This window comes from Toxoplasma gondii, chromosome VIIa (assembly GCF_000006565.2).
Source record: "Toxoplasma gondii ME49 chromosome VIIa, whole genome shotgun sequence".
Classification (NCBI taxonomy): domain Eukaryota; phylum Apicomplexa; class Conoidasida; order Eucoccidiorida; family Sarcocystidae; genus Toxoplasma; species Toxoplasma gondii.
This window is the reverse complement of record NC_031474.1, coordinates 1,528,716-1,546,206: the sequence shown is the minus strand read 5'-3', so window position 1 is coordinate 1,546,206 and position 17,491 is coordinate 1,528,716. Positions and strand designations below refer to the sequence as shown.

Sequence of the window (17,491 nt, the reverse complement as noted above, 5' to 3'; positions counted from 1 at the left end):
TGCGCACGCGTATTTCAGCATGTACCTGTCGCTTTCGCGCTTTCGTCGCCACCCCTGCCCATCTGTTGATTTACTAGTCCAACGCAGTGGACTCCTTTTTCAGGTCTTCGTGGCCTGGCTGCCGGAGCAACAGCCGCCTGCCACTATCCCCTATCTTCCCCACTTTTTGCTCCCGTACTCCCATCTCTTTCCACGTCCTTTTTAAACTCTCGCTTCCCATAGGTCGCTCCTTTCTTTTGTCTGCATTGTGACCACCGGGTACGGGGTAGGGGGCTAAACTAGAAAGCTAGGATGTTCTATAGCGACGGTGAGACAAAAGCAAAAAAAGGCAGACCGCGTCCGGCAGCAGGACACTGCCCAACATAAGAAAAGAACACCTCAGTTAGTTCCTCCGCAAGGCACTTTGGGATGCAGATGTATCTCTACTTACTCCTCCCCATTAAGTGCCACTTCGTGTGTAGTGGCCAGTGGAAGAACTTCCCTTAAGGCGCGACATTTCTAGAGTATCTCTGATGTTCAATTTGACGGCCGTTTTCTCTTATTTGGCCCAGTATCTGATAGTAGATGGGATGACGGATGCCGAAACAGTATCTAGCTTGTGTAGGAAACACCTGTCTACGTGAATAACGAAGCCGCAAAGCCTCCCTTGGGATAATAAGAGGGACTTCTCTCCCTAGTGCCAGCAACCGTTGCCTGGAGTTTTTGAGATCGCTACGTGTAGTCTCTTAAGAGACAGTGTTATGTTTTATGTGCGTGAATGCTTGATACAACTCGCTGTAGGCTGCCTCGCATTTCATCGAAGCGAAGGGGGACCGACTAGAAAAGAAGCCGTTGCCCACTTGTTTGTGAAATCAACTGTCGTTCAGGCATTAAGAGAAAGCCACACATGTGGGACAAAAACTTGACTTCGCAAAACCAGTCTTTCTACAATCTTTGATACAGACATGCACTGCCGACAAATCATTTGAACAGCGAAAACTGAAACGTCATTTCCGCACCATTCGACTTGTTCGCTTGGTTCCCCAGCGTCTTACACTCTCCCCCCATTTCTCGGATTTCATCAGCACTCCTTAAATTTGATTCTCAACGAACTTCCTCTAGAGCAAGCGAGTTCAAAAAACACTGGGGAACAGAAGGTCCACAAGGTGGCACGCAGAAACTGTTTCAAGCCTGCCACGATTCGCATCGAAGCAGCTTCATAAGGCGTGAACACATCACGACCATCCTGCAGAACTGTCACAGGCATGTGACACTCAAACGGGGAGTGAAAGGGAAACAAGCTCTCTTTTCTCTGTTTTTTACAAATACCCAGCGCCGGAAAAGTTCCTGGAATGGCCTCAAAAACTCTGTCCTTGCTCCAGCCCCTACCCTAAACAGTGCCTAGTGCCACCCTGCTGCACAGAGGCAAAGAAACAAGGAAGCCTTCGGCCTCGAGTTGCCATAGCAACAAGTGCCGTAAGGGCTACAGAGAAAAAGCCTGGCGCATGCGAGTCTTTTCCTGGCGTCCAAAAGTTACAGGGAAGGACACTCCGTTTCCGTCTTTTGCGTTAAAACCTGAATCAGAGCGCTTCCCCTCCGAAGGCGTATCTCTCTTCCGTCTACCGATACTATCCTGCACCATCCTTCCCTTATCTGCGGGAAACATCGTGGAAACACTCTCGACAGACCAACCCCAACTCGTCCAGATTTTGTGTCAGGCCAAGCCAGAAACACAGAAGTCGACTGGGCGTTCTCTTCACTTTTCCTCAACCTCAAAAACTCTTGACAGAGCTGAACTTTTTGAAATTGCTCGAGAATCTCGAGATAAAGATCTTTGTTTCCACAAACTCCGGACAAACTCCAAAGACACTGTCGTCCTCTACACCCCAGTGGCGCTTAGATGCTACTGTTTTCAGCACTATCGCCCGCCCCCTGGGCCATTTCTTCGTCTTCCTCGACAGCAGCCTTTGCATCCTTAATCTGACTAAGAAAGGTTTCGAGAGTAATCTCTCCTCGGACCAGCCGTGCACTGTTCGCCGAAAGAATTCGTCCGAGCTCTTCAACCTGGTCGTCCGTGAAATTTGAGCTCTGCACCAAGTCCTCGAGCAAACCAGAGATTTCCTCCGCGACTTTCACCTTTTTCTGCATTAGAGGGTGGTTCATGATCGAATCGACTCCTTGTCCGCCTTCCCCAAGCATTTTCATGAACTGCTCCATGTCAGACGTTTTCACCTACATCGCAACGACAGACATCTCCAGTCGCATCTACACGTAAAACAAATTCACATTCACGTAACTATTTGCATAAACTATACAGATGTTGATCCATGCACAACTGAACATCTTGTTTCTCAAAGCAGACACCGTCCTCGTGTCCCGATAGGCGCGGCACAGCCGTCTAGACTTTTCGATCTGCCTTTCGTATCCCTCGTCGCCTTTGACAGAGGACTCAAACGCACGATTTAGGGTGAGAGTTCTTTCAAGGCCGCATAAACTGCTAGATTTTACCCTTCACGGGCGATACAATGGATGGATGTCATGTTAAGGAACATAGGTAATGTCACACACCTGAGTCAGTAACCCACGGATATAATTACCGCACAAGCACCTTGGCCGTTTTACTGTACTGAGACACAGTAGAGAGCTGAAAACACTTTGTCTTTTCTTTTACCTCATTGAGGACAGTCTGCATGTTGTTGTACGTGTCCTCGTCCATGGTCGACCTCTGCTTTTCCAGCATCGCTGCCAGTTTCTCCGTGGAAACTCCTGACAGGAACACTGCAGACGGTGCCGCATTTCCAGCCTCCTTGGGAGCTTCGTTTTGACTACCTGACAAACGAAAAACAAGAAATTCGTATGCGCGGTTGACGTCTACTCGCTAAAACGCAACCTTTAAAGACACGGTAGCTGCCACAGGTTGTTCAATCTAATGTCCCGTTTATTTCCTCCTATATCACACGGCTTCTGGCGCTTTGAGGTTACCTAACCGGCGGAAAAAGCAAAGCCCAATCAGCACCAAAGAAAAACAAACGAAAGATACGGCTGCCTCTCACACACGACAGTCGCTCTCGTGCACTCGCCTTCAAAAAATACGTTCACTTCTAGCCTTTGAAAAATTGAGGGTAACGTATCTCGAGTGAAGAATGTATGTTGGATTTCCCTTTCTTCATGAATACGCCGGACGGGGAAATGTGCTTTCATAGTCGCATATGAGCACAAAAATCGCTATTTGACGAATGGAGAACATGGCAAAACGCAGTGCCTGTAAGGACGACGGCAGCCATGGTGAACTCCGAAAGGACACAAATTTGGATGCTTCGTTTGTGTGTGTATGTACCGTTGCTTGCAAGAATCTCCTAGGCGGCTCTCAGCCACCGCTACCGGTGTTTTGACTGCAACAAACGCAAGATGGAACTACATATTGTTGTATCACCTTCGCTCCCATAGTCTGTACATACTAACAAGGGGGGGAGTACCAATTCAGCTGGTAGACTTCTTTATGCCATTATTCTATAGTGGTGGTCCGGAAGTCATTTTCTCAACAACTAACGCCCTCTCTCGCAGAAAAAACGCAGAAGCGCCTGTTGTATCTATTCACGAGGAATTGGCGGCAGCTGCTGCCGCCATCAGTTTCCAGACCCAAGAGATCTGTATGACGGTGCATAGCCTCCAGACGCTACCCTGTCGCCCTCATGTTCTCTTCAGTAAGAGAGCGTTTCTACTCCCTCACACAACTCGGATTTCGAAGAAACTCTTGGCTGTAAAAGCAGTCGGCGCCCGAGCCCCAGGAAGATCGCCGCCAGCGCTCCGTCCCTCTCGTTCCCGCACGCGCGGATGTTTATCGAGATAGATCGTGAGACAGCGTTTTCACGTTGAAAATCTCCGATTTTCTGCCTGCTCTGCAGTGAAACGTTCTGGCAAAGGACGACAAGCCGACCTTTCCGACGTGTGCCGAGCGGGTTTTCAACACGCAAGTCTCGCGGCCACGCAGGGAACCCACGAAGAACCCTGGACCTCCTGCAAAGGAAGAAGGACGACCTCATGTCATGAAAGCCTGAAAAAACTGGAGAACCGGACACTTACCGTGGGCAGTTGTCGCGAGGAGAGCTGCGACAGCTCCTGCGAGTAGAAGCCGGGGGTGGGCGACACGCATCTTCACTGGAACTGTGGGGACAAGCTCGATCAAGAAAAAAGTAATGTCGGCACAGCAGCGAAAAGTCTGGCGGATCGAGCTCGAAACAGCGAAATGAAAACGTTAAAAAAACTTGAAAATGGTGTGGCAGCAGCTGCGCTCTGCAGGGGGAGCCATGCGACCCGCCGCCCCCCCCCGAAAACCACTGGTCCTCTCTACGAAATCCACCGCTGCAAAAACGACCCGCCCCCGCTGATTCGCGGCCTCGGAGGCAACCCTCCACGACCTTACCCCAAGCTTCAATCCGGCGCGAAATTGGTCGCACAAGAGAAGGCCGCGTCGTCGCGGTCGGGAAACGCTGAGAGTCGGCGCAGGAACACCCTTACGGGTTGAAGCGGTAAACGCTAAACCCCCCAAACCTTAACCCGTGAAGGCAGCAGCGGGAGACGGCTCTTTAGAATGGTGTGAATTGCGGTGACGAATAAGCAGCGGAGAGATGCCCGGAGAATTCCTGAAAAAAGGCGACGAAGCGGGACGGCAGACGCCAAAAGAAAGCAACAACAGGCGCGATACAGAGAGAAGGGATTAGGAACCGCCGAGGGGGAAAGAGCACTCTCAGGGCGCGGAGAACGGCGCTCCCTTTAAGACGGGCCGAGTCAACGAAAAAGCAGAAAATGTGTAGGCTAGACGACCCCGTTGACTACATTTACAGAAAAGGTGTTCTTTGCCTTGCGGGCGGAGTAGAAAGCCGGGGAAAACTCCCGACGAAACTGGATACATCGCGTTCCCTGGAACCGTGCAGCGATTCTCGATCTTCACGGTTGCTCCCAACCATGAGAATGCCACGCACCACAGAAACCGATGGCAGCCGGAGCATCAGCGGGCAGTTTTTGTTTTTAACGGGCAAGTGTGAAAGAAAGACGGTGAATAAATCTTGGAAAGCGGAGAAAACGCCCCGTGCTTCTCTATGTGCCGGGCTCTACAAAGGAGCAATTGCCACGGGAGGCTGGCAAAGTGAAGGGACGTGAAGTTGTCTGCAGCCGACATTACTTCTCCTGAAGAAGCTCCTTTCACAGAGAGAGTCTTTGCAAACAGCCCTGTTCAAGCTTCGAGAATGGAAGGACCGGAGCTTTGCAAGCTGAGACATTAGGGTGATTCCACATCGGTATGTTCTGATGTCCGCCGGCGACAGGCAGAGCAGCACGCCGAAATGGGGTGTCCAGGAATGCCGTGTTTCTAGTGCTGCGGGACAGCTCGTTTGCCGTACAAAAACTGGGAGAAAGAAACTATTTAGCGAACCATCAGGCCTGCGAGTTGCGAGGAGCTGACACAAATACCGAAAAAGACGTTGCGAGAGAACTACGGCGGCAGAGCGCCCTGGATAAACACAAGAAAACGGAGTAGCGAGCGCAACAACGTCGTGCGAGGAAGCAGGCTAGAGAAAGAAAGTAGACGTACAAAAAACCCCGTGCGAATCGCGCATGCCGCATATATAGTCCAGTCGCTTGAAGAGCTCGTGTCGAGGAAACGTCCAACGACACAGGGAAAGAGTTGCTACGAAAGAACCCAGTGCTTCCCGGCTGATATCCCCAAAGAAAAAAGTTGCAACTTGTCCGTCAGTGCCGTTACAAATGGGCAAAAACCGCATTTCCGCCACGAGAAGGGTAGAAGATGGCTGTCAGTTGTTCACTTCTTTCTCTGTGTATCCCGCAGAAACCTGGAGACCGACCAGCACGTGCGAATACATTGCGTGCATGCAAAATACCGCACAAAAAAACTCGGCTTCTCTGGCTCCGCCTTCAAGTTCTCCCCGCACCCCGGACTACTTGGCTTTCTTCGTCTCTCTTTCCGACTCCTTTTCTCTGTCTTCTCTCTCTCTCTTCTCCCTTTGAGTGCTTGGTCTCTCGTCTCTGTAGTCCACAGCGGCCGCCTAGAGCAAACAACCCAACACAAGAGAAAGTCGCGAGTGATGAGGACATTCTTCGTTCCTCCAGGCACAGACGTATGCCTCCTCCAGTCACATACACGCTACAGCGGGCTGCGCTGATTCGTGTCACTGCTCTGCACTTGAATAGAGACCGAAATGGATCGACTGCAAAATTTGTACCCATTCACGGCTGCATGCGCTGAGGAAAACGCTCCCTTGCGTACACTGGAGTTCTCCCCTTTCTTCGAAACTCGGTATACCAACGGAGGACAAACACCCTTCCATATATCCTGCGCCTTCCGTGGAGTTTGCGCATTATAGACTTGTTGACACACAGGCGCCTCTTCACAGATTTCATTCTTGCACATTTACACACGCTTACATAGATGTGCATATCGCTTGACTCGCGCGGAGCTCGTGTAGTATTCTACGGGGCGCTTTCGTAACAGCCAAAAAGGAGACACACAGAGAGATTCACATCGATGCCTGCGTGACGAAAGCGAACCGGAGAAAGATGCATAACAAATGAAACAGGGCGTTTGCAGAGAGGAAGGCCGACCTTCAACGCCGGGCGGTGTTGCTGCTTCTTGTTCGCTTACTTTTGCGTCCGAGGCACCCTGTTGGGTCGGCGACGAATCACCTTGCTCGCGCTTCCTGCCCTCAGACGCCTTCTCGTCCTTGATCTGATCTGGTGTTCGGCCTCCTTTCTGAGGCAACGAGGACGTGCTCTTGGCCACCGAGATGTCGAGTTTTCCGTACAGCGCATCCTTGATGACTGGGAGACAAAGACAGGAAACAGCGATGCCAGCCGAAAGAGATGATCGACTCTTCGCTGCCGCTCCATCGCACGCTTCGCATGTCGCAGGAACAGAAGAATGAACTGTCTGGATGAAGTTTTCGGTGCGTCTCGGGAGATTCGAGCTGAGTCTGGCAAACTCTTCGCTCACCTCCGTGCAGAGATGTAAACGCGTCATCAGGATAAAGACCCCACAACCACGCATTGCATATAGGCACTGAAAATACCGCTTTCACACAAATGCATCCAAACATACAGCGAGCGAGACGATGTGAAACCGAGCAGCGAAGGACTCGCGCTGACGGAGCAGCTCGACAAGTGAAGCAACGCTGAGGTTTTGACGGCTTCACGAAATTCAGGGAGTCAGAACTCGAACGCCAAACAGGCGTCCTGGACTGAAAAAGGATGACACGAGTCCTGGCGAGCCGCCGGTGTGCGGTGTTAAAAAGCTGGAAAGGCACACGGCGCTCGAGAAGCCTGGCAACGAATGCGGGAACGCAAACGGCGTCTGGCCAGACACCCGCAAATTGTACGGAACTCCGAAAAGAGGTAGGCCTGCTGAGTTCGACACACGCGGAGTCAGCAGCCCATACATCACGCTCCGAACAAAACCGCTGTGGAACAGCCTCAGCGCCATAGGGTGTACGAGCACCAACCACCTTGGGCTGTCGGAAGCGACCGAAACAGCGAACTCGAAGAAAACCGCCAAGGGCGCCTCTTCGAGACAAACGCGACGCGCCAGCCAATCTCTCCATTCCGACGAAACTTCATCGCACAAGCGAAACGAAGTGGAGATCACACGGCAGAGGAAGTCAAAGCAAACGAGGAAGCCGGAAGAAGCATGCACGCACCTTGTGGAAGCTTGTCGTTCTTCATGACCTCTGGGAACATGCGCTCAACTACTTTTCTCAGCTTCTGAAAAGGAAAACAACGCAAACTCCCCGAAAGGACAGATGAAGCTCGAGGGCAACACACGCCTGCTCCATCCAATGCAGCAACTCTCGCCGGTTCCCACGCAAAACTCGCAGCTGGATGGCCAAAGCACCGAATAACTTCTACGCTGCTACGTTCGAGGCGTTTCATCGACATGATGCATCTCGGCTTCATTGCGTCCTCTGTCGCCTGTGTTCACACAAAAACGATCTTTACAGTCTCCCCCGATTCCCCGTCTCCGTCGTGTTGATTTTTGCCTCCCAAAGACTTCCCGTACATGCATCCATGCATCGCAAGAGAGAACAGGTCTTGCGCAAATTGCCGGGTGAGATCGCCACTGGCGCTAAATTCTTGGAAAGCACAATGCGAATGCAGTAGCGTTTTCACGATCGTCAGAAGCATCGTGTGCACTTGCTAGGATTCAGCATCTAGTAGGACCCCAGAGTCTGTGTACGGACAAGCATGCGGCACCTCGAAGTCTCAGTTTTCGCTTCGAGAAACCTACGAAAACCGCGATTTCCAATTCGCTGAAAGGGGGAACATCCTTCCAAAGTCAGTTGCGCCGGTGCTGGAAAACACTGACTAATCTCGTCAAGTGTGCAAACGATAGGGAGAAAAATGACACAGAAGACTTCGAATTCGGTTTCCTCTGTTGCTCCACCCCTCGAAAACGCCCTCTGTCGAACTTCGACCAGCCGGAGAATCGGAGAAGCCGTGGAGACAGACGCTAGCGTTGAGAAGGGAACTGTTTCCCCTTCTGCCTAGGTCTTACCTCGGGGAAAGAAAGAGTCCAGCAACTGACGTGCTTCACAACTTTGTTCCAGTTCAACCCTAGAAGGAAAAAAGCCACAAAACACGGCAGCAGACATTCCTTTCGAGAGATTGCCGAGACCGCACGCAGAAAGAACCACATCGACGCTTTCTCTGCAAATATCCACAAGTACGTACACACGCAAACGTATGTCTGCACCACACAAACCATGTACAGATGCAGCTGAGTCGTTCATCTGTATCGTGCCTTCGTCGGAAAAATTCTTGCGCCCTTCTCCATGTGTGTCTGTCATTCGTCCACAAATGTGCAGTCCAGAAAGCACATGTCTATATGTGTATGCTTCTATGTATGTATCCATATAAATATATATATATATATATATACACGAATATGCATATATACATATATACATACATATATACATACATATATACATATACACATCCATATATACATATATATATATATATGCATATATGAATATATATATATATATATATGTATCGAGAGCGGCACTCCACTTTTTGCGAAGCATCGCTCGACAGAGCACGAGATCGACGTCTTGAAAAAGCCTCGGGTGTAGTGACACGCACAGGAAACCGAACATGCTTAGGATTGCCTGCAGATCTGACCTCGGTTGGGCTGCGCGAGCGAAGCCTTGTTGATGATGTTTCTGCACTCTTTTTCTCCACCTCCATTCTCCAGTTCGAAGGCGAGGAAGGCTGCCCAGGCGTCCCCGAAGGACGCGTCGAGCGTCACGCTTCTGTTCAACCACTTTCGCGCCTTGGAAATTTTTCCTTCTTTCCAGAACAGACAAGCAACCGCAAGCACGAGGTGTACGTCGTTTTCGCACTTGGTCAGGGCGTCGACGGCCTTGTGGGTCTGAAGAAATCGAAGAAGGGCAGAGCAGAAAAGGTGAGCGAACGGGAAGTCTTCTTTTCTGTTTTCAAAGGTGAGCGTGTCTGACTTCACTATTCCAACGGTGTGTGTACAAGTTGCAGGTTAGCCTGTCGCCCTTGACTGTGTCTAAACAGCAGACAGATGACTCGTGATAAGCCAGCGACGAGAACCATCTTGCAGAAGCGTGACGCTGCACTGCCGCACTGCCTACTTGTGCACTTTTCTCTTCGAGGAAGATGGCCTCGGCCCAGACGAGTCCGGAGTTGGGACATTCTTGGACGGCTTTGCTGGCGACATGTTGCGCCATTTGTTTGTTTCCTGCTTCGACTTCGATTCGAATGGCGGCATGCCAGAGGTCTGGATTTTTCGGATTCCTCAGCTTGGCTTTCTCCAGGATCGCGCGCGCGACGCTCCACTTGCCCTGTTCGCGTTGACAGTCGACTGCGCACAGCCAGAGGGGGACGCTGCGACAGCAGACGACGGTGCCTCTCTGGAAGACTTCTGCGGCTTTTTCCTCGTCTTTTTTCGTCGGGTGTTCGCGGTGGAGCTGGCCGCCGATCATCCAAAGCTTCGGACACTCCGCATGGCTCTTCAAGGCCTCTTCACAGAGCGCGATGGCCGCGTCGTAGTCCCCGACTTGCCTCTCGAGCTGCACCGACTGGATCCAGACCTTCTGCGTGTTGACGTGGGCGCGCGTCCGCTTCAAGATCTTCCTCGCGCGCGCGAATTCATGGTTCTCTCGCTCGAGCTTCACAGCGGCAAGGGAGATCGCCTCGTTGTTTTCGTTGTGGACGAAGGCCTCCGCGAGGACCTTTCTCGCCGCCTGAACGTCGCCTTGCAACCAGTGCTGCTTGGCGAGCATGAGCCAGAGAACCTCAGCCTGTGGGCAACAGACCACGGCTTTCGCCAGCAGTTTCTCCAGGTCCTGAGTGGTCCCGTGCTTCGTCTCGAGGTCCGCAAGCGCCAGCCACAAACTCTTCTTCGTCTTCAAACGCTCAATTGCGCAAGTGTACAGCGCGCGGGCCGTTGCCACCGAACCCCGGGAGAGCGCTTCCTCGGCGTCTTCCTTCCAGATTCGCTTCGCGTTCATGCCCTCGACTCCAACCTTCATCGTGGCTCTCACGATCGCTTGACAGGTCGCCATGAAGCCCGAGGCCTCGGCCTCTTCTGCGAGCCTCAGCCACACATCCCGAGTCTGCGCAACGCCCCGCGCAATCAGGTTGTCGCGCGCGCGCGCGATGATCGTGTCGACCATCTTCAGGTTCCCCTGCGTCTCCTCGAGCTTGCAGGCTGCGACCCAGATCTCTGGACTCGTCGGGCACTTCTTGCGCGCCTCGTTCAGGACCTTCTGGGCCTCCTCGTAGCTGCTGAGACGCGCGAGCGCGAGCCAGATCTCCACGGACTGAGGCACACACTCGACGGCGCGCGTGAGCATGATTCTCGCGTTCTTCTCTTCCTCGAGACTGACCGCCTCTTTCCACAGCCGCACAGAGTTGGGGATGAACTCCAGAGCCTTCCGCAGCACGCGCTTCCGCTGGTCGAGGTCCTTTTCGCGCGCGTATGCGTCGAACCACAGACGGACCGAGTGCGGCAGCACGGAGACGGCCTTGGCGAGCACCGCCTTCGCGTTCGCAGGCTTCTCCAGCCTCGCTGCCTCCAACCAGACGTCTTCGGACTTGGGGCACTGCTGACACCCAGTGGCAATCAACTCGCGGGCCGCCTGCAGCTTCCCCGCCAGCTCCTCCAGACGCGCCGCGGCGATCCACCCGGGGGCGTGGTGCGGATTCGTCGCCGTCACCGACTTGAGGAGCGTCCGAGCTTTCTTGATGTCTGCGACGTCTGCGTCGCTCTGCAGCTGCATCGAATTCAGGTCCGTCAAATATCCCTTCGGATCGATAACTGTCTGCCCCGACAGATTGTCCATCACCTTGTCCAGCTTCACAGACAACACCGTCCCGCGGGCCTCGCCCAAGTCGTTCAGAGACGGCGTGCCTGCGCCCGAAGACCCAGTCCCCGAGCCGGAGCCCAACAGCGGGGTGCGGAGCCCCAGCGGAGTCTGCAAGCCCAGCGGTGTGGCCATCCCCATGAGCGGAGTTTGCATGCCGAAGCCGATCGGCGTCGCGGATCCTGCAGACGCAATCGAGTTCGAGTAAGACGTCGAGTTCCGCCCTTGCAGCAACAGCGAGTCCGGCGCCATGCTGAACATCTGAGGCTTCTTCTGCTTGCGCTTCAACGTGTAGTCGCCGACCGACGGAATGGCCTCCCATTCCTCTAAAAACGAGAAAAACACGGGGGCAGACAAGGAAACAGAAAATCCAACATGCCACTCTACAAGGCACAGCAGCTGAGAACAGGGGGCGAGGCAGAAGAGAAAGAGCAGAGCTACGCGGTCTCCACTGCGAAAACGGCACCTGAGAAAAGCGAGACGCGACGTCAGAGAGGAAAAGTCGTAGTAAAACGTACGAGAAGGGCAGAACAAACACGGCCTGGCATGCCTAAGAGGTCAACGAGCATGCAGAGACGCGAACAAAGGAGGGCGAAACGAAGAGAGAGATGTAAACCAGCAGTCCACCGCGTAGAAAATGCTCGCCAGCAAAAGGTTATACAGAATCCTGTTTCGGAGACAAATGTCTCAGCATGAGAGAAGAGAAACATGCCCACAGCTTCCTTATTTTCGTGTGGAGATAGACATGTCTTTGTCTTGAAACCCACGACTTGTTCTGGGGTACAGACACTTTGGGCGCACCTTTCGTTACTGTCGCAAGGGACCTCTTCAGGTCTGCAAACTGTTGGTGAATCGTCGGTTTCTCGGCACGCATTTTCGCGATTTCTTCCTTCAGTCGATTTTCTCTGCGCGACTTTCGTCGGGCATCCATGCGCATGTCAACCGTGTCGTAAATCCGATCTGCTTCTTTGTCTTCTTCGTCGTACCTGAGTCGCAGCGCGCGAAAGAGGAAAACACACTGAGAGTAGCCGGCGCGAAACAGAGCTAGGACTAACGATACCTCCAGCTCCAAAACGCAGACAGCCCAGTCGCGGATCACTGCTGACACCATAGCATTTGAAATACTGCAAGGGACTTCGGGTGGGAGATGCACGCAGCAAAAAAACGGCAGAAACCAGAAAACGCGGAAGAGCTGCGGACACAAACAGTTGCGGCTGTCAGAAAAATCACAAAGACCCGACTCGAGTGCGCGCCTATGTGCATGATTGTGCTTTTTCAAAGGCGCACTTGAGCAAGTCAGGGACCGCACTGCGAGAGGTAAGCAAGTAACCAAAGGTGTGGCGCTTGCGGCACCCTGCAGTTTCCCCAAATGGCGTCTCTGGTCTCCCGTCCTGCTCTTACTCAGCATCGTTGAACAGCGCCTCAGAATACCCCGTGAAAGGGTCGAAATTGGCGTCGGAAAGATCGCTCTTGTCGTGGACGTTGTCAGTTGCCGTGTCATCTCGACTAACTCCTCCTGCAAAGCCAGTCGCTCCTCGCCCGCGCCCGGGAATGTAGCCTGGAGGCGGGCGCCCGAAGAGCCTGGCCGAGAAAAGCGAAAGAAACAGCAAATCATGAAATGAACTTGCAGCGCACACATCGCGGCAAAGAAAGGCAAGCGCACGACACAAGCCGAGGCAGTCAAGATGGCCAACCGCTGTATCAGAAACAGCCAGATTTGGTGATATTCGGAGGTATGCTTACGGTGGAGACCACAAGAAAAAAACTCGCGATGACATTTTCGACAGGCAAATGCTGGATCCAACCAACAGAGAATACCCTTGTTTCACTTCGAATCCTCAAACCAGAGCACGTGGACCCACATACACACACCTACCTATCTCCAAACGCATTTACACGTGAGTACACATATACATATATGCATATCAAAATATGCGACTAGAACTTGATGTGACGATGAACTGTGTCTGGCATTCTGTTGAGTCCGACTTTGGAGGTGCGTTCGACCACGACCGACCATGGCGTTTTCGGTGCGCCCCCTTCTTTCCCTAGCAGACATAAAAGACTTCCTGGTTTTTTGCAGAGATTGAGTGGAGATAGCGCAACCCGGAGCACTTCGGAGTTTTGCTTCTTACTCTGCAGCCGTCCTCGCAGAGGACGAGAGTTCCCCGCCAACCATAACGCCTGCACTCGCCTGCAGAGCCGCCTTATTCATGAGATTATCTGTCCTCCTGCCCGGAACCGAGTGAAGGCCAGGAGTCTCCGCGCGAGTCGAGAAGGGCGTCGCTCCTCGCCCAACTCCCGCCACGTACGGTCCGCTGGGACCCGAGCCGACTCCCGGCATGAACCGGCGAGCGCCGGGCATGAGGGAGGCCGGCTGTCGAGGAGCTTGCATGTTGACGGAACGAGAGGGGGACGAGGAAGCGTAGAAATCAAAGAAACAGAAGAACACTGAGGCACCACCGGATGAAAATGACGGAGACCGGGGCAGCAAAGAGCACCACGGCGCGCGGGACGAAGGGCGCCACAGGCGAAGGCCCGCAGCAAGAAACGGAAACGGACGGGAAGCGGATCGCTGAGGGATCGATTGTGTGAAGGTTTGCGGGTTGAATATTTGTCTCGAGAACCCAGGAAGAATAGCCGTCGAAAGCGATGCCTGGGCACCTTCAACGTCCAGGCTTACGGGAAGCGATAGGCTTTGCCGATGCTGAAAAACTGGCGAAATAAAACTTGAAACAGGGACGGAAGAAAGCAAGGTCGTGGTCTCAGCACGGATGACCAGCTGCGCCGGAAGAGAAAGGTGAACGAAGGAGACGCGGTTCCGTGACAGAAAATAACACAGAGGGGGGAGAACAGACCTAAAAACAGATCACCGCAGTTTCTTTGGAACTGCACATTATGACAGCATTCTGATTCGAATGCAGACCCTCGTGCGTCGGTGTGCATACACCCCAGCCAGCAATGGTGCCGCAGCCCGCTCGAGTCCAGGAGCAAACTGTCTTTTGCACGTTGTCGCAAAGACCTCGTTTCCTGCCAACGACTACATAGACCTCCACGGAAGATGGCGATGGTAAGACGATTTTCCTGCTGGGGAAAAAACCCGAGAACAGTAAGAGGAAATCCACAACGCCAACAGGAGAACCAGTACCGGTACTACCGAACGCAGATCCTGCGCGGCCGACGCAGAAAGACGATTGGAAAGCTTGACAGAATACAGCAGCGCGAAGACGAAAGAAAGAACAACCGAAGAAAGCTTGAAGAAGAAGTGGAGAGGTCGAAAACACAACGGCAAGAGAACCGCGTAAAGCCGACAAACATGTAGACCGTCTGCCGTCGACGGGGGACTTCGGTATGCGAGTCTGAGCAGTGCTGCTAACGGGAAAGCTGAAATGCGGGAAACGATAAGGAAACGGAAGGGTGACAAAAAATTGCATATACGAACGAGAGAGAAATACAGCCAAGACTCGCGAAAAGACGAAGTACATTATTTAGAGCAGAGACGGGCATGCGCGTCCGCCATGTAAGAGACACGCCTTTTCGCGAAGAAAGGCCCCTTGTACTGTGTTTTCCTTGCCATTCGCCCCAGACTAAAGACAAAAGAAAACTTCTCGTTCCATGGATTCGTGAAGAAGCGACGGCCAGAGGTCGTTTTCGATATAGTCATGTGCATGTGCCAGAGCGCCAGCGGAAAGACCGCTACATTTGCCCCTCCGTCAATGCATGCACGGAAGAAAAACGGGGACGAGGCCGGCTGATCTGGGCAAGCTCTTCACTTTCTCCCATTTCCGGAGACTTATGACAATTTCCGTGAAAGAGGAACGCAGCTGGAAGGAAACGACACAAAGAAGACGGGAAACGCTGGCGAGCCGAGGGAGCGGGAGGCGACCTCCTTCACGGCAAACAAGGACGAGTGTCGGAAATGGAACTTGTACAGAAAAGGGAAACGCGCAAGACGGAGTTTCCCCTTATCTTGGCTCCTCTTCTCACGGTTGAAGAGTGTGTCCACGTGAGGCACTGTCGGCGATCCTGTTCATTGTTTTATACGTAGCCAGACGCGGGACTCGAATGGCTTACAAACAGGGCATCGCAACCTGCTTTGACCGGGCTTCTGGCGCTGGCCACTCTGTTTCCACCCACTCAAAATTCGTTCGAATTCAGCTTGCAAAAAAACGCACGGGTTGAGTGTCAACGTATACGGAAACAGAGTGACGAGAATCAGTCCCTTCTGGAAAGAACGTGGACCGCAACACAGCGTCACGTTCTGATAGGACGTCTACCCGTTACACGTTCCCCTTTTCTGAAAGTTCTGGGATAGTGAATTGTAGTTTTTTCACGACTTAATCATGTGTGAAAATCCCTGAGGCCATTCAACAGGTGATTCCGTGCTAGATGTATTTTTCTTGGAGAGCACGACCGTGGGTTTTGAGAAGGTAATGAGTAGGGCGGCTCTGCCACCTTCTATATGGCAAGCGTTCTCTTCGCTCGTGGAGATTCAGGGGCGCTGGCAACGCTTGGCTTCCTTCATCGCTCTTGCTGTAATTGCTCTTTCGATTGTCTCTCAGGATTTCTTGACGCACGGGGGTGTGGACATCCGCCAGTGTCACACAGCGCTTTCCCCCCCCTCCGGATCGATTAAAAGAAATCAGATTGAGAAGAGGGGGAGACGGACATATAGGCCGAATTATTCCGTACAGGCTAGCATCAGGAACGAGACTACGAAAGTGAATGTCATGATTTATGTACGGCTTTTCAAAAAGGAGGCAAATCATTGCCGAGGGAATTTGCGAGTTATTCACACGTAAATGTACTGGGATCGGCATCCCCCTGTGGAATGGCCAAATGATAACGTGAACATCTCCAGAAAACCAGAAATTTTCATATAATACACTATGTCTGGGGTACATCGACTCAGAGTTCCGTATTTACATGCAAATCTAAGAACTCATCGACCTCTCTTGGTTTCTGATGTGGTACAGCTCTCGTCTCGCATCTGTTACTTTGGCTGTGGCGGTTCTCGGATGATACCTTACAGTCGAAGTGGCTTCAGAAAAAAAGGCGCGCAGCATGCAACGCCCTGCACACTCAACTCACCACAATCTCAGAACGGTACGGATGACCCCTTTGAGCTATGAGCGACCTATGCATTTGGCTATCATGGTTTAGAAACGAAAGGGTCAAATTCTGCCTCTCTTGCGCTGGATGCTTCCCACGATCAGAACTGTTTGTTACAGCACAGCACGATCTCCTTACAGCCAGCCTCTTTATATAGTAGGTCATTCTATGGCTCTGCAGGAAAGACACTCCTGAGCCCTATCCGGTCCAAACTGGGAAGATCTCATTCGAGACAGGAAAACGGCTCCGTGGGCGAAAAAAGCGGATCGCGGTAGTCTCAGCGCAAGCGCAGCGTTGGATACCTGCATGTTCTAGTCCTGCATTATGAGAAAAGGAAAAGGCGTTTCACAGACTCCACTTAGCATCGAAGTGCCACGTGTCTCTACGGCACCACAAAAGAAAATCGTTGTTTTCCACAGTGAACAGCAGGATGGATACACGGCTTCTCTACGTGGGTGGCAGCTTCTTCTGCGGACGCTGCCAGAAAATTCGCCTGACTATAACCAAAGTTAGGAGAGGGCAAGCACACACGAAGTGGCCTCTGTTTGGTGGTGTTCCTCTGTAGCATTTTCTCGGCTCGAAATACGGTTTCCCATTGAAACACACATCGAAATTATATTGTCATCCTGCCATATCAGTGGCTCCACTAAACGTGCTGCATTAGCGTCTACCATATACAGCTGAGAATCAATTTAGATGAACCGATAGGCATAATTAGGCCTCTTAGATAAACAGGGAACTTTGACACACGAGTTTGGTTTCCGCGGGCCGCCACTTCATCGAAGCAATCGTCGAAACTTCTCCAGATCTCGGAACTCGGTCTCAAATCGAATGTGTAACGACGTTCATGGAGATTGAAAGAATTTTCACTGTTTGTATTTATGAAACGTGATCCGTTCGTACAGCCAACAATCCAGTTGTTTGGGAATAAGTCGATACAAGTCGAAGCAATTAGTTGGTGGTGAACCACGTGACTGAAGAAATCTCCCTTTCCT

The 17,491-nt window shown here is 52.3% G+C and overlaps 3 protein-coding genes across 3 annotated transcripts; 1 reads left to right on the top strand and 2 right to left on the bottom strand.

Moving 5' to 3' along the window:
* Positions 1-863: 863 nt before the first annotated feature.
* On the bottom strand, positions 864-5,259 carry TGME49_205210 (hypothetical protein). Its single transcript, XM_002367712.2, has 3 exons — positions 4,063-5,259; positions 2,651-2,808; positions 864-2,211 (listed from the first exon to the last, which is right to left on the bottom strand). The coding sequence occupies exons 1-3, from the start codon at positions 4,130-4,132 to the stop codon at positions 1,876-1,878; spliced, it is 564 nt and encodes a 187-aa protein (XP_002367753.1). The 5' UTR covers positions 4,133-5,259; the 3' UTR covers positions 864-1,875.
* A 95-nt stretch (positions 5,260-5,354) lies between these two features.
* TGME49_205220 (U5 snRNP-associated subunit, putative) lies at positions 5,355-14,965 on the bottom strand. The gene is made up of 9 exons (XM_018779322.1): positions 13,520-14,965; positions 12,786-12,965; positions 12,186-12,370; positions 9,651-11,710; positions 9,172-9,421; positions 8,540-8,598; positions 7,686-7,749; positions 6,638-6,813; positions 5,355-6,041 (listed from the first exon to the last, which is right to left on the bottom strand). Exons 1-9 carry the CDS (start codon positions 13,777-13,779, stop codon positions 5,934-5,936), a joined length of 3,342 nt encoding a protein of 1,113 aa, XP_018637285.1. The 5' UTR covers positions 13,780-14,965; the 3' UTR covers positions 5,355-5,933.
* Positions 14,606-16,186, top strand: TGME49_205230 (hypothetical protein; the record flags this gene model as incomplete). The annotated part of the gene is made up of 2 exons (XM_018779323.1): positions 14,606-15,390; positions 15,947-16,186. Exons 1-2 carry the CDS (start codon positions 15,304-15,306, stop codon positions 16,184-16,186), a joined length of 327 nt encoding a protein of 108 aa, XP_018637286.1. The 5' UTR covers positions 14,606-15,303.
* Positions 16,187-17,491: the final 1,305 nt, after the last annotated feature.